This window comes from Aphanomyces astaci, assembly GCF_000520075.1.
Source record: "Aphanomyces astaci strain APO3 unplaced genomic scaffold supercont1.96, whole genome shotgun sequence".
Taxonomy (NCBI): Eukaryota; Oomycota; class Saprolegniomycetes; order Saprolegniales; family Verrucalvaceae; genus Aphanomyces; species Aphanomyces astaci.
The window spans coordinates 105,788-121,360 of record NW_009798359.1 but is presented as its reverse complement, the minus strand read 5'-3'; the positions used below and the strand labels follow the sequence as shown (position 1 = coordinate 121,360).

Below are 15,573 nucleotides of genomic sequence, written 5' to 3'. Positions count from 1 at the left end.
CACAAACCGTGCAAACCTTCCTTTCAGTTCTGTTGATCCTACTTTTCATACTGTAACTTGCACGGGACATGATCTCAACTCTTCTCCATGCCTGCAGCCTCTGGGCCCAAGCAAGCATGTACGTGAGGGACGAGCTCTTGGATGTCCACTGCGTGCTGCAGCTTGCCGTCGACTTGCACCAACGTGGCGCGCTCTCACCGACTCTTGAGGTGCTCGGATGCCGGCAGTGTCGTTGCGGCAGGTTACACGTCGCAGCACCCAAACTCTTGCATGCACTTTCCGACCTGATTGCCCACGAAGAGCACTTATTGCACATGGCAATACGCCACTTGGCTGTCCACGTCATGCAAGACCGCTCGTGGACCCTGCAAGTTCTGGACGTCCTTCGTCCCGCGCAAAGCTGCCTGGGCGTAGTGTGTGCCATAGGTACACTTCCGCCATCGTCGTGCGCGTACGTGTTTACCATTTGACCACGTAGATACAATGAAGCTTCCATTATGGCTCCAGGCGCATCGTTCCGCGATCCTTGAAGCCTGTGGCGGTCGCCACTACCTCGCCGTCCATCGACGATTCGTCCGCTCGATGTTATCACCGTCATCACACATCGAGGAGCTTACATCCCTCTTACACAAGGAACCCCCCGAGGACGATCCCGACACTGCAGATTCCTACACGTCGTGCGACCAGTGTACGGTATTCGTGCCCTCGTTGGCCGTGCCGTTGCTACCCCATCTTCGACACATCGGCACGTTCACGTCAGTTCGGCTACGAAAGGCTCGACTCACATACCACCCGATGACTCCGCTGCTCACCGCGTGTACAGGTATACAATATACATACCCTCATGCAACTGTGATGTTCTCCTAATCACGTTGCATTAGACACGACTGCGGCGACGGTGCCAGGACATGCGATGTCCCATCCTACATCGCCGTCGTGGCTGCAGTTGGCTGCGATGGAACTGCATATTCGCTTGGGCATGTTTCACTACACTACTCGGCGGCGATGGCCCTCCACGGACATGGACACAAGCAGTCTCGGATCACCATCTTCGCTCTTGGTACTGTGCAGTTCAAAGCTATCCAAGTATCCCCATATTGTGCTCGCACCAGAACTTGAGGTAATTATATTATACACGACACCAACCTCTCTTTGTCGTGGAAATATTTTGATAATATATATTTTCGTGGATTTTGTATATATTAACTTGGAATGTGGGCTAACGTTATCGTTAAATACGCCTTGGTTACTTGAAAACAATGCATGTTTGAAACGTTAGCTTGATAGAACATGGGAGATTCTCGTTTATTACTTATATTATTATAAAATTCAAGCAAATAGTAGCGAATAGTACGATTTGTTCGATATAGTGTGTGACGTTATTCGCTTGATTACATGAGATGTATATATATATATATATATAGGTGGACGATGCTAGGTCGGTGCCGTACTGTGAGTACTTATATCATTAGACTGAAGCAAATATGGGCAAAACATGACTATGTGTTCGAGATAGGAAAAGTATTAGAAAATATTATTCCTATTTGTTGGAGATAGTATCTTGATAACATGATGTATATATATATATATATGATTAGGTGGACGACGCTGGGTCGGTGCCGTACTTGGTCGAATGTCATGGGGGTAATATCCCCATCGTGCTGTCCATTCCGCACGGCGGGAGTGCCGCGTGTCGACTGTTTGGGACGTGGCAAAAGGAGCATTTGCATCTGCGGAAACCATCTTCGACTTCGAAGAAGCGCTTCTCCAACCTGTCGGATGCCCGAACCGTGCACGTGGCTGCAGGTTGTTCATTTTTTCCCTTTCTGTGAGTTGCTCACAACGTGGCTTAGAAACGGCAGCCACGTTGGACGGAAACATGCAGCCGTACATGGTGCTGGCCAAGTTTCACCGCAAGTTTGTCGACGTCAACCGCGCCATCCACGACGACGCGTACGTGCCCAAGAAAGCGCTTGCGGCTCGAATGTATGCGCATTATCACAGGTACTACATATTGTCCTTCTTGTACCTCACATTTGGCCGACGTTTGTGCTGCTTTGCCAACTATCGATCGATATCTATCGATTCTATGTCCTGACTAGTGTATGTCAAAAGGTCCAGTGTCACACTAATTTCAGTCACACACTAATTCAATGTTGACTGGGTCGAAGAGTGGATAGTTTGATTGGCCACTTGATTCGTGATCTGGGTTTTGATTGGTCGATTTTCGATTGTCTGTCGACTATTTGGTTCACCCCCCACTCGAATTTCGAATCGACTTGACAATAACTATGATCAAGTGTCGGGGGTTATGGGGTTTTGGGGGTTTATTCGACAACTGTATGGTTAGCACGCTGGTGCATGTGCTGCAGGACATGTGGCTGCGGTTCCCCATGTTTGATCCGCTTTTGCTCGACATCCACGGCCAACGCGCCAAGACGTGTCCGACGCTCGGGATTTCCGCCGTCGAGTCGAAAGATATATTGTACACGGGCACTCGGAATGGACGGACGTTGCACTCGTTGCCCCTGCTTCAACGGTAACGTTATGAAACCAAATTATATATTATTGTCCCCTTCTTTTACCCGACATTTAACTGACTCGGATTCGCCAACTCTATCGATCGGTTTCTCTTTGTCCTTTTCACCCAAATTTGGACTTTATATTTGAGAAATCGACTCCAAGCCCAATTGTATACCATACAATGTACACCATACGAACATTGAATATAATTAGTTCAACTGGGACAACTACTGGGCGAAAGCCTTGGACTACCATTGGTTGGAATTTAGGATTGTGAAGAAATTTCATTGGCTAGTCGATTGGCTGCGGCGTTTGGGCTGCCGCTATTCGTTTGGACTACCCACGCCAACTTTGAATCAATCGAATGCATAATATGTAAATACTTGCCCTGTGGTGATGCCAATCACACTAATTTAGGTTTCACACTAATTCGATGTTTTTCATGTGATGGTTTCCTGCAATCTGATTGGCTTGGTTCTTCTGCTTATAATTCTTCGGTACATTTGGTTGTGTCGATTGTTCCTTCTCGATGGCGCTGCAGTTTAGAATACACTCAACAATACTACCTTTTTTAGGCAATTTGGACTAGCGCTGGACGCGGCGTTGCGGCACCATGGATTCCAGGGCATGTACCCGCCGCCCTCCATGACCGTGCCCGAACGCTCCGAGTTTCTTGGTGGCCATATTGTGCAGTATGTCGATATATATATATATATATCGACCATATATATACATATATACGTTTTCAGCAAAATAATTGGATATTTGAGCAGATTCACCAAATCCATCGGTTGATGTTGTTTTGTACTAAGTTTTGTATGTAAAACCCATTCCTGTGGTGATTCCAATCACATTAATTATACAGTAATATTGAGTTTGATGGGGTGAACTGACGATTTTCGGCAATTTGCTCCAGTTTAGAATATACACAACAATAGCGAGCAGAGGTGGGCAGGGAAAATAGTATTTATATCTATTTTATTAAATATATATGATATTTATACATATTTCTGACACGCACGAGGAAAAATTATTTGCTCTTACTTGGTAAATCATTCGCTCAGCCAATCGGAATGAATTATTTAATCAATCCATCTCCCTTGACGAGAATATATTTCCCTTCCTCTCATAGCGAGTGAGTGGTTGATGTGGCTTGCTTATGTGGGGATGTGGTAGGACGTATGGATTTGGTGTGTCGAATGTGAATGCGATGCAGTTGGAGCTGGGGACACACATGCGAGGCACGGAAGTGACGGACGACGACAGCGATACATGCATCCACCAGCGCAAGCGCACGGCGGCGGCCCTCGCGACCGCCATCCAAGCGCATTTGCACTCGACTGCATTTGCCAAGTCTCACCTGTGACGATGATACTGTAGCTGCTCGTGAAGACGTAGGATGGTCAGAATATGATGACAGTGTTGTTGACTGCACTAGTGTTGGCTGTGGAGGTACATACATATAGGTAGGTTAAAGTGAGTTGCAGTGGATGGTGCAGGATGGGGGAGGTCACTTCTCCTTATATGGCTTCGGTTGCCATTCGTCTTGATCGCTTAAAGCAGGCGGCGTGTGAGTTCCCACGTAGCTCTCGGTCCTTGTACTCCATTCACCCTATACTACCTTCCCGGTAGCCAATACTACTGGCCCCAAGTGGGTTCACAGTAGGTGACAGACGTACGTGGCACGTACGCTGGCGCACTTTTTCATTTACGCGTCGGATCTCCCGCATTCGCGTGCCGTTGCATGCTCGCATCCAACGTATCGGTGGCCATCGCGCCTGCCCCCGCCCTGCTTTCGCGATCTTTTGAACCTTTGGGTGGTTCCTTCAGCCAATGAAAATCGTTCTTTGATTTGATTGGTTGATTTGGCAAGAGGGATGACAGGACGGAACACCGAAAGTACTTGTCTCCTTCGAATGGCCCAGTTTCACATTTCCAATCTTCGTCAACCATGGCAACAGCAGAACCTTCCTCGCAACCGTCGGAATCGACGCTTGGTCTGTCGTTGAAGAAGAGTCTGGCTGCATCCACCGGCGCCATGATCACATCCTTGTTCGTGACACCTCTCGACGTAGCCAAGGTCCGCTTGCAGTCCCAATCGAACCCCAAGCAGCACCGACCGTCGCCATCTCCGACGCTTTCCATAGCTTGCCGCCGATCCTGTGGAAATGCTACTCGCAACATGATGTCATCCCGGCCTCATACTCTATGTGTGGCGTGTGTACGCTCCCTCAGCATGCAATGTTCGATTCCTTCGGCTTCTCGCCGCCATCTCCACGGCACCACCGATGCGCTGCGCTATGTGTTCCGCACCGAAGGGCTCCGCGGTCTCTTTGCCGGACTTCCACCGACCCTCATGCTGGCGATTCCTTCCACAGTGCTCTACTACACATCCTACGACCACCTTGTACACGAAGGCGCCCGTCTGTTTCCCGAATTGGCGCCGTTGATGCCCCTTCTCGCGGGCAGTTCTGCGCGCATTGTCGCGGCGACCGTCGTCTCCCCGCTTGAGCTGGTGCGCACTCGCATGCAAAACGGCGTGGAGAAGAACATGGTGTCCATTCTTCGCAAGGCGGTGCAAGACAATGGCGTGCGCTCTCTCACGCGCGGGTTGCAGGCGACTTTGGCTCGCGACGTGCCGTTTTCGGCCATCTACTGGACCTGTTACGAGCAGTTGAAGGCGCGATTGATGGAACGACCCGAGTTCGACCAGCGACCTGTGCATCAAGCGTTCTGCGCCGGCGCTGCTGCGGGGATGCTGGCGGCCACGGTCACCACGCCCTTCGACGTGGTCAAGACGTTGCAGCAAGTGGATGTAAGCATGCAGCTGTCGACGTCCCAAGTGCTGAGACGACTCGTGGCCACCCAAGGCGTGGCAGCACTCATGACTGGTCTCACCCCACGAATCGCCAAGATCGTCCCGTCCTGTGCCATCATGATCTCGACCTACGAAGTCGGCAAAATGTACCTAGGCGTCGCGTAGTTCTTCATCGTGGTTTAATATTTAGTAAGTGTCCTCGTTGTGGTTGCAGTGCGATTGTACATCCGTCAAATTGGAAACTCTACGACTGGTCAATATTAAGCCAATCAAAGCGTAGAATGCGTAGAATTAATTTTGTATTGACCAACCCGATGGGCTGATTCATGCCAGTTGGTTTTTTACGAAATTCGACGTTTCAGGGAAATCAACGAATTGCATGTAACACTTCGAAGTAGTTATTAATAGTACTTGAAGTAACTACTGTACTTTGAGGTACCTAGTACTACGCATTACTACATACTCCGGAGTAGTAGTAATAGTATTGTGAATTCTACCAAAATATTCGTGTGGTTTGTCTAACCAATATTGAATCACGGTGGTGTTCTGATTGGTTGATTATACTTGTCCTTCTGTAAGCGCCAATCAAATCCACTCCAGATTGGGATTAGCCAATAGCGTCGATTCGTGATTCGATTGATTCAATGCTATACATACGACAGGTCTAGAATTTTGTACCGAATCAACGCTTATAACTATTAGTATTCTCGATGAATTTTCACTAACGTTACTACGTAGTAGGACTCGAAATAGTACTACAGAAGTACAGTAAATTTATTTCGACACTTCCAATAACATAACATCGGACCAAGTTATCCTACACCACCTCCTCATATCGCAGCCAAGGTCGTTCGGTTGTGGCCATATGTGATTGTCGCGATCTCGAATGTTCGATGGGGGTTGCATGCACTGCCGAATTCGGAACTGTGTGTTGAACCAAATTTGGGAATTTTTTCGTATTTTTTCACCATCGCAGTTGAGGCCAGTGAGACCCGACCAATGAAAACGGGCCATTGGACTCGGGGGTAGGGGGCGAGCCCAAGTGCTTCAACCACGCCAGAAACCGCGTAACGATTACTGCGGCCGTCTTGAAGTCGTCCCAAGCAACCATCAACCTGCGCACGTACCTCGGCCAGTTCCAGCCTTCCTGCCAGTCCATACCATGAGTCTGTTCTTCTGGAAGAAGGACGTGTCTCGCTTGACCAAGTCGCTCCATCATCTGCTGCACGAGGTCGCGCCAGCTTTGCCCGACGAAAGGGATGACTTGGACGACAACGACGCGCTGCTCGCAGACACGGCCACCCCGCCGCTGTCTCCTCGTGACGACCCTTCTTCCATGTTGAATGGTGCTGTGAGCGAAGTCGACGTGCTTGACGTAGATGCCACCGGTCGCGTCGAACGCCTCCTCATGAAGATCCGACTCGTGGTATGCGGCACGCCGGACGTGCCCATCCAAACCGACGAGTGCGTCCAAGTGGTGGACATGCTGCTTCGGTACCACGTCATGGAGCGGCTCGTGCATCCCGACCTGCTCGTCCAAATCTCGTTTGAAGCGCAGAAATCAGTCGGTGCGATCATCAAGGCCATGGTGCATCAACACCCGGCGGCGATCCGTCCGATCGTGTGCCAAGTGTCGTTCCTGGGTCGGCTGTGTCTAGGGTATGCATGTCCCGCGACCGAAGTTGTGCTCGTCTGCGGCGCCATGCTGCGCGACTGCCTGGACACGTTTGACGACGCGATCTCGTTGTTTCTGTCCAAGATGCCGGCCGAGTTCGACGTGCTCGTGACCGTCGCGTGCACCCACGCGCACTTCGACATCTCGTCCGACGCGCTCACCAACATCAGCTGCCTGCTCACGCACCACACCCCCGAGCTCGACGCCGAAAGCGACCGCGTCTTTACCCAGTACCAGCGTCTCTTGGCGTCGGCCAACTACGCGACCCAGCGCCATGCGCTTCAGATTCTGTCCAAAGTGCTGTTAGATCCAAGGAATGGCCCCGCCATGATGCGGTACATCTCGGACAAGCACCACCTGAAAGTTGTGATGCAACTTCTGCGCGAACAAAGCGATGCGTTGCGCCTCGATGCCTTCCACGTGTTCAAGATCTTTGTTGCCAACCCGTCGAAACATGACGACATTGTATCGCTGCTGCTGCGGAATCGAGACAAGTTGCTCAAGTTTGTGGTCGAGTTTGGCAACGACCACAGCAACGCGTACCCGTCCCTGGCGTCCGAGATCCGCCTGCTGGTGTTTACATTGGAGAAACTGGTGGAACCAGCAACTACTAATCCACCTTTGCCTACCAATAGCACAGCAACGACGGCAGCAACGACAGACGACGACGAAGTACCTCTGCACCCACCCACCCCATCACAAATCGTAGTCCTAGACACCTAACTTAAAAATCTATCCACACACCCATACTTCCATCTAGTAAAAAATACGTAGTGGTACTTCGAATTACTATAAATACTGGTATTAATACTATGAACACGTACTACTATTAATAGTAGTAGTATTAAGACTAATAGTACTACTACTACGTACGTAGTAGTACAGTGTATGATATGCATGGAAATATCATTTGGAAAAGTATTCGACGTATTAATCCTAAAGTGTAGTACTCCGGAGTACTAGTACTGTATGGGTATACCTTGTAACGTTACTACCAAAATATCGCAAATTCCAAGTATTTATACATATTTACCCATTTACGAAACAATATACCGGTTAATTAACCGGATGTTTCGTACATCCTTGGTATTTATTGTCCAAGTGACCAGCTTACTAATTACTCCATAGTGTAATTAAAATAGATAATGAACATTCTATTTTCTTTTATGGATTTCGACATACTTTTTCGATTATTAATCTCTTTATCGACGCGATAACGGTAGATATGCCACCATGTGCGATACAGTTTACGTAATACTGTTCCAGAGCAGGGGTAAGCCAGTCCTACGTCCAGTTACTGTCTTACTATGGAGAAATTTGCCAGTCCTTGGGCACCAGATATTACATTTTTTCAAAAGTCCACACACTATTAACGTTTCGCCCGTTTCATTTCGCTGACCCGATTAACGTTAAAAACTACTAGTACAGGTGAATGAATACATGCACAAGGTACACATTGGCATAAAGTGGTGGCAATCACATTTGCACGACGGTCCATCGCAAGTTGGACGGCGTGGGGGACTCAAACACCCACGTGGCCTCGGCTTCGCGGACAGAGGACTCGGCGATGGCGGCGCCGTCCTTGGTCCCAGACACAGTCACGTGTTCCGCAGTGTCGAACTGGACATACAACAGCATGGACGAGTTGTCGTCAGCCAGCTTGACGTTGGCGAGGTGGCACGCTCGGACGTCGAGCTGTGTGAGGTCGAATTTCGTGCATCCGTTGTCGTGGTGAATCTTGAACCCTTGGGTGAGCATGTCGAGACATTCGGGGGTCATGATCTCCTTCAAGAGGTTGATCTCGTCGTTTTCAACCGCGGGGTCCACCGCCGCTTCGAGGAACGCAGGGGAGTACACTGTGCGCAGCACCAACTCGAGGGCATGCTTGGCGCCATCGAGAAACTCTGGCAGGTCGAAGTCGGCTTTGTTCGGGAATGCTTGATGGATCATAGCAAACAACGCCATCTTCTTCACGACAAACATGTCGGGGGCAAACACCTCGGCTTCGTCCCACGCAAAGTATCGGTCCTTATCGTCCACCGCACGCTGGAACGTCGTTGGATTGTTTTCTAGGCTGCTGTTGCTCGAGAATGCTCGCATGTTCCCACGACGGCTGCATGGCCCATTCATTACGAAGTTGTTGCTTGAAGGCATTCGGGACGTTATCTTGAAACGTACGCCTGCAGACGACCGACGCGCCGCCACATGCGCAACTTGACGCCACATGATGGAGAAAGGTTGTGGTTGACGCCAAACCGCAAAACCTTTGGGATTGCTCATAAAGTAGTGAACCTCTAGCAACTAATACGTATCCGTATTATCCGGATATTCCACACGTCATGGCGCGCATTTTCGAAAGTCCAAGTTGATCTCCATCGAAGCGCCGTGATGAAGGAGCGCGCCGAAAAGGTCCGAAGGATGGCAGGTGGAACAAGGTGGGGGACAGACAGCCGCGCATGCATGATATCGACAAGCATCAAAGAATGATGCCAAAAGTCGTACCATATCACAGTTGCTATTATGGACATAGTGATCCACAACGGGCGAACTATGGTCGATCGACGCAGTACTGGACCTGGAGTATCATGAAAGGTAATCAAATTGCAAGTCGTATGTACGTTATTCTTTGGCGACAGTCCCCAGCGGCCCCGCGCCATCAAGGCTAACGTCCGCAAAGCTGGCATGGACTTGTGGCTGTGGGTGCTTATGCACAGCCCGGACGCGATCCTCCACGCGGCGGTCGGCCCTGTGCTGTTTTCCCCCCTCCTGAAACTTGTCACAGAAAACGACATCAGTATGAGCTCGGACGAAGTCCCGGTGAATGTGCGACACGAGCGCAATGTGGGTGTATACACTGCATCATTTACCCCATAGCTTACGGATTCTGAACGATGCATCATAGTCCTTCAAACTCCGTCGTCCTGCTTCGTAGGTCATCGTTGTCGAAGCTCTCCCCGCGCTAACTTCCATCGACTCCATAGCAACTATTGGACGGATAAGCGGTACGTCACGATCCAAATATGGCCAAGTGATATCACGTGGCTATAGTTCACAGTCTATTCAACTTGCCAACCTCTCACCATTTCGCATCTTTTCAAACCCCGTGCGGGTGTCGCAACCTGACTTCATAGCTTCAGTAACTCACAGTAGTGTCCACATGACCATGGTTCGTTAGACATTTCAGGAGATCGACCTATTGAATCTGTTTCAATGACACCGAAAACCTGTGGAGTTATTCGTCATAAACAACCGCGTCAGTCCATTGTAGACGATGATTCCTCCACTTCCCATGGACGACACCCCATCCGCAGCCACCATGGCTTTGTGTACGTCGCGGCAACTATAGGGTTGTCGATGTAGTACCTCACGTTATTGGAACCATACATGGCCAACGACCTGTTTTGGCCACGATGGTTCAACTCGACGGGCATTCAATGATGCATTCCGTCTCGAAACCAACTACGTCGACTCCACCACCCCACGGCCTTCTCCATCTTGGACATGGCCATCCAAAAAGACTACAGCGGGTCTGACACTGTCGTGGCGCTCAAGGCAACGTATCCTCGGCGCATGATCTCCGAGCAATTGACGTCCATTGAGAGTGCCATTCAAGGCATCCACACCGCGACGTCGGTCGCTAGCGTGTTGAAGCTCAACACAGCGTACTGCTGGCTAGACTTTGATCGGTGGTTGTGGACACCCAAGGTCGACTGGAACGATGTCGGGATCGCGTTGCCATATTGTTGTGATCGTTATATCGTTACCATATTGAAAATCTCGACCTAGTCGTCAGGTATTTATTTGCTGGCTTGGTACACTCATATGCCAATTTAACTTAGCACTGCATATGTAGCTGTTGGTACTTAGCGTATACGAGTTGCATATTGTATTCACAGCCAGTAATAACAGAAATTTTAGTGTTCAAAATGGCAAAATCAATGGAGGAGCCGGGGATTGAACCCGGGGCCTTCCGCATGCAAAGCGGACGCGCTACCACTGCGCTACACCCCCGTTATACTTAATATCCATATATTTCATACCAATGCAATATTTGAGAATACTGAAATTCACAAAGTCAATTGGAAGATCCAACAGACGCGCAAGAAGTGGCTGGCCAGCGAGCTCAATGACCAAACATAGTGATACTACGTCATCGCCACTGCAAAGTGTGACAGTCGTGTACGATACGATACTCTACAAAGAAACCAGTCCGTCACTCGTTGCGTAGCGTGCACTTGGATGGCGATGCCGCCCACGGCATCCATGTGGGCGGCGTCACGGCCAACACATCCATGTGCTGGGTACTGACTGAATCGATTCGAGCGTACATTGAAACGTACACGGCAGCCGACCTTCCAGGGATATCTGGACTGTACGACATGACTTCTGGTCAAGGTACCTTACTCAAGATGGTGGTAAGTTGGAGGTTGATGCAACGTGTAGTGGTGGATCTGGCCTCGACGGTGATTGACGTTCCCAACAACCAAGTCGACGAGGATACCTGTCCTCTTCTTCGGTACGGCGCCGTCCGCCTGCCAGACACCGGTCGGCGTCATCGCCCCCCCATCCCCGACGAATCCTCCACTTCTTCCCCTCAAGAACAGAAATCGGACCCATTCCGACTCTTCGTCAAGACGATTCAGTCATCTCTAGGTAAAGCCACGCAGCGCTCCAACAGCTTTCCACGCTTCAAGCTGTTGCCACCACCACCGTCTCCGTCCCAACCACCTCCTCTCGACAACGTTCCATCACGACGAATTCAAAGCCTGCCGACGACTCTCTCGCTGGTGGACTGTGTCACTCAACTCAGGTCCGCGTCCGTGGCGGAGCTGTCCCTTGCATGTAATGTGTCGACAGCAGTAGCTAGGCAGGTCGTGGCTATCGCAAACACTTGCGTCCCACAGGTCCCCACCACGCCCCCTTCGACTCGTACCACCACCTCGTCGTCCTCCACTACTACTGCTACTTCTTCCCCATCTAATCAAATCGACCCAACCACGAAAGGTGCTGGCCCATCATTCTCGTCATTCCCGCCACCTTTCAACAACCAAGAGGACGTCCACGACATCGAAGAAGACTCCCCAGCGTTCCGTCGCGTCCTGCAGGACATGGACAGCATTTCCGCCACAGCCCACGGCCGTGTGCAGACGATCGTGAGTGCCGCCGCCGCCGTCATCCAAGCCAGTCAAGGGTTTATGGAAGCATTCAGGCATTTCCAACAAGCGATGGACGATACCCTTCATTGGTGGACCAACCAGAACGAGAGCGATGACGACTGTGCATCATCCACTCCTCGCCAGAGTTTCTTACTTCGTCCATTTTGGCAGCACATGGAGGAGGATGTACTCTCCTCTCACGTGGCCATCACCGACGCTTTAAACGTGCATGTGATCACGTCGTGGAACCAGTTTGCCCACCTCTACCACGGCGACGAATATGCTCGCCGTCGACACAAGCTGAATATGCGATTCACGCAGCACCACAGCCTTGCGCTGGCGTATGCCATGACTCCATTGGCCAACGACGTGATGCTCAACATGGAAGCGGAAGGCCAGGATCGAGTGCTCGGCGCAGCGCACGACGCGTTTGAGTCTGCACGACATGACGTCGTGACTCATTTTCGCTCCATGCTTTGTCAAGGGCTTCATCTTTGGAATGCAACTGGCTGTGCGTTATCGAAGCTCCATTCGGCGGAGAAACAACCAAATTTAGTTGAGGGGGACGGGGGGGGGGCACATGTTGTTGTTGTTGGCAGCAGCACTGCTTTGAAACCCGAGCTCGTGACCGATGAGGGTGACGAGAAAAGCAAAGGCGGGTCCAGTAGCCAGGCCGTAGAAGCCACGACGTTGGCAATGAACAAGAAAGTGATGATGCAAGGGTACTTGTTTCAAGTAGTGTCTGCCACGATGGCCCGGTCCAGGCGATGGGTGTACATTCAAGAAGGAAGGTTACTTGCTTCCACTGTACGGACACTTGTATCGTTGTTGACTAGATGTATTGTACATGTGATGTGGTATAGGACGATCTACTGATGCTCGAGCCCGAGGTGGTAGTGGCTCATCTGTCGTCCGCCACTGCAATCCGATGCCAGTCAGCAGCCTTCCATCAACCAAGCCCAGTGTATCGTCAACTCCGCTATGGATTCCAAATCACGAACAACAACAACGAACGGTCGACAGCTTCAACATGGCAGGCCGACACCCGCCAGTCACTTGACCAGTGGATCCAAGCGCTCACATTTAATCACGATCAGTCCAACCTGGGCTCCACTGTCACCACTACTATCCGTACCCTTCCATTGCCCACCTCCTCCATCACCCCATCATGTCCTCCGTCCAGCCCAACCCCCCAGCGTAAAGCAGTGTCCACCCGCCATCGTTATCGTCGTTGTGACGAGTCCATCCTTGTCTTTCACCCGCCTGAAACCTCTGCGGATTCCTTTCATGAAATCGTGCGGCACACGTTTCCCTGCTCTGTGCAATCGTACTTGCAAAGGTTTGTACAGGACCCGTCGTTTTCCAAGTCTTTCTTGGCCCATGAACGCGCGACAGCGATTTCATTCACTTCGTGGCAACTGGTCGAACCCCATCAACATCAACTACAACAACAAGAACAAGATGAAACCTCTTGTTACACACGCAGGCGCAGTTGTGTGCTGCCTGTCGAGTCTGCCCTGACCAATGGAACCTCTCGCATCGACGGCACCGATATGTATCAAGTCGTAAGCGATCCCCCGTCGTGTCTTCGGCTGCTTTCGTCAGATGTGAGCGTGGACGTGCCCTACGGGTCGTACTTTACCGTCCAGTCTTGCACCACCGTAACAAGTGCCAACGACAACGACGACAACGACGACCAGTGTCAAGTGGTTGTGACGGTCGGCGTGTACTTTATCAAACACACCATGTTTCGCCGGATGATTGAGCAAGCGTGCGTGACCGAAGCGACGCGATCGTTTGAGAGGTTGGCCCAGCACATGCTCGCGGCGCTCCAAGCTGGCAACTAAAGTATGGGGAGTTAGTTGTCTCGAATAACGTTAAACCTGGCATATATATAGTACTGCTTGTCGTGAAAGGGCAAGTTAATATGTATCCACTGCACGTGTCCGATACAGACGGACGGACTGTCATGCTGCATGCGGGTTTCGCTGACGTGGACATTTGGAAATGTTGCAGGCGTCCTTGACGTGTCCAATGATTGGCTAGAATGTGAAACGGTCATGAAATGCAACCAATCCATGTGTAGCAGACTCAAGCATGTTGGGGAATGGACTTGAAGTTTTGAGCACGTCACCGATACGTACTACAATATAGAAGTGATTTGGATTACTCTTGCTTTTTACGAGTATGGATGGTTGGTTACCCAATACCGATAAGCACTCCATTGCAAGCAGCCCACTAATGGTTGGTTACCAAGCAAGCCATTATTGCAACTTGCATCTTTTGGCCAATCCGAGCCGACATATTGAAGCTCTACATTGAATTGACTGAAGTCCAATCCATACACGGACGTGGTCAACTTCTGCCACTGCCTGTTCTGCGCCAGACATCGTCGTCGAGGAGGGCTCTGCCATCTTCCTTGAGGACGACCAAGACAACGACAATCACATCCCGCCTTACACCCGTCCCAACAACCACGACAGCGACACGGACAACACCGACGATGCATCTCCTTCCCCACATCCCCACCGCCTGCCTCCCGCCAAGCGCGTTAAACAGCACATCAAGGATGACGTTGTTTCGTCATCTCCGCTAAAGCATGTTCCCAGCATATATACACATACACGGGTGCTGCTTTCGACGGAACTACTACTCCCTGTCGTGCCGAAATTTCAACCAGGCGCGTATGTGGACATCCTGTCATTATTAAACGTAAGCTTTTGCCAGTGCAAGACCCGCCGCGGGCTCGATCGATGGGTCGAATACCTCGAACAACTCGACACCATCTTCTCTGCGTGGTATGGAATCCATGGACGCTCTCGCATCCGCCATTTCCACCGGTGCGTACCGAAAGGCCCCACGCGCGCCGCGTCGGTCGGTAATGTGACTGCCATGCGTCGCATGTACCGCTTCAAGCTCGTGCTCGATGACTGCATCATTGCCGCCGTGATTAACGGCCAGTTCAACGTACTTCAGTACCTGCATGCCGACGGGTCTGTGAACTCGTTTCCCAAGCATTGCATGCAACACGCGGTGGCATGTGGACATTTGGGCATTGTGCGATTCCTAGACACGTATCGCCTGGAAGCACGCGGTGGTCCGGCCATGAACGCGGTGTCAGAGTTTGGACGACTGCGCGTTGTCAAGTGGTTGCACTACCACCAACGAGAAGGATGCAATACTTGGGCCATGGACGCCGCCGCCTAGTACGGACACCTTGCCGTGGTGCAGTGACCATGGACGAAGGATGTACAGTTCTCGCGCTCGATCGAGGCGGCAGACCACGATCTCGTTGAGGTGTTTGCCTTCCAGCATGAAGTCGTCCGCGCTCAAATGCATATTGCCGTGGGGGGCGGACCCTTGGAAGAAGTCCTTCAGGACGCGCCGACAGCGGCACTCGC

At 50.9% G+C, this 15,573-nt stretch overlaps 7 protein-coding genes and 1 non-coding gene across 9 annotated transcripts; 7 read left to right on the top strand and 1 right to left on the bottom strand.

The window, feature by feature from the left end:
• Window positions 1–39: 39 nt before the first annotated feature.
• Window positions 40–4,325, top strand: H257_17015 (hypothetical protein). Its single transcript, XM_009845653.1, has 8 exons — window positions 40–426; window positions 479–823; window positions 882–1,120; window positions 1,599–1,806; window positions 1,854–2,004; window positions 2,351–2,539; window positions 3,099–3,215; window positions 3,700–4,325. Exons 1-8 carry the CDS (start codon window positions 69–71, stop codon window positions 3,887–3,889), a joined length of 1,797 nt encoding a protein of 598 aa, XP_009843955.1. The 5' UTR covers window positions 40–68; the 3' UTR covers window positions 3,890–4,325.
• A 138-nt stretch (window positions 4,326–4,463) lies between these two features.
• H257_17014 (hypothetical protein) lies at window positions 4,464–5,554 on the top strand. Its single transcript, XM_009845652.1, has one exon. It carries the CDS (start codon window positions 4,475–4,477, stop codon window positions 5,504–5,506), a length of 1,032 nt encoding a protein of 343 aa, XP_009843954.1. The 5' UTR covers window positions 4,464–4,474; the 3' UTR covers window positions 5,507–5,554.
• Window positions 5,555–6,392: 838 nt separating this feature from the next.
• On the top strand, window positions 6,393–7,773 carry H257_17013 (hypothetical protein). Its single transcript, XM_009845651.1, has one exon. It carries the CDS (start codon window positions 6,504–6,506, stop codon window positions 7,737–7,739), a length of 1,236 nt encoding a protein of 411 aa, XP_009843953.1. The 5' UTR covers window positions 6,393–6,503; the 3' UTR covers window positions 7,740–7,773.
• A 571-nt stretch (window positions 7,774–8,344) lies between these two features.
• On the top strand, window positions 8,345–9,275 carry H257_17012 (hypothetical protein). The gene has a single exon (XM_009845650.1). It carries the CDS (start codon window positions 8,457–8,459, stop codon window positions 9,087–9,089), a length of 633 nt encoding a protein of 210 aa, XP_009843952.1. The 5' UTR covers window positions 8,345–8,456; the 3' UTR covers window positions 9,090–9,275.
• A 129-nt stretch (window positions 9,276–9,404) lies between these two features.
• Window positions 9,405–10,296, top strand: H257_17011 (hypothetical protein; the record flags this gene model as incomplete). Its single annotated transcript, XM_009845649.1, has 4 exons — window positions 9,405–9,425; window positions 9,660–9,857; window positions 9,949–10,018; window positions 10,275–10,296. 4 exons carry the CDS (start codon window positions 9,405–9,407, stop codon window positions 10,289–10,291), a joined length of 306 nt encoding a protein of 101 aa, XP_009843951.1. The 3' UTR covers window positions 10,292–10,296.
• A 659-nt stretch (window positions 10,297–10,955) lies between these two features.
• On the bottom strand, window positions 10,956–11,027 carry H257_17010. Its single transcript has one exon. It is a non-coding gene; the product is annotated as a tRNA-Ala (tRNA).
• A 65-nt stretch (window positions 11,028–11,092) lies between these two features.
• On the top strand, window positions 11,093–14,079 carry H257_17009. 2 transcript variants are annotated; one of them, XM_009845647.1, is made up of 4 exons: window positions 11,093–11,195; window positions 11,245–11,411; window positions 11,460–12,979; window positions 13,036–14,079. In XM_009845647.1, the coding sequence occupies exons 1-4, from the start codon at window positions 11,143–11,145 to the stop codon at window positions 14,017–14,019; spliced, it is 2,724 nt and encodes a 907-aa protein (XP_009843949.1). In that variant the 5' UTR covers window positions 11,093–11,142; the 3' UTR covers window positions 14,020–14,079. The 2 variants fall into 2 exon arrangements, with proteins under 2 accessions (XP_009843949.1, XP_009843950.1); XM_009845648.1 differs by having other exon boundaries at window positions 11,093–11,411.
• A 985-nt stretch (window positions 14,080–15,064) lies between these two features.
• H257_17008 (hypothetical protein) lies at window positions 15,065–15,379 on the top strand (the record flags this gene model as incomplete). The annotated part of the gene is made up of 1 exon (XM_009845646.1): window positions 15,065–15,379. One exon carries the CDS (start codon window positions 15,065–15,067, stop codon window positions 15,377–15,379), a length of 315 nt encoding a protein of 104 aa, XP_009843948.1.
• Between the last annotated feature and the right edge of the window lie 194 nt (window positions 15,380–15,573).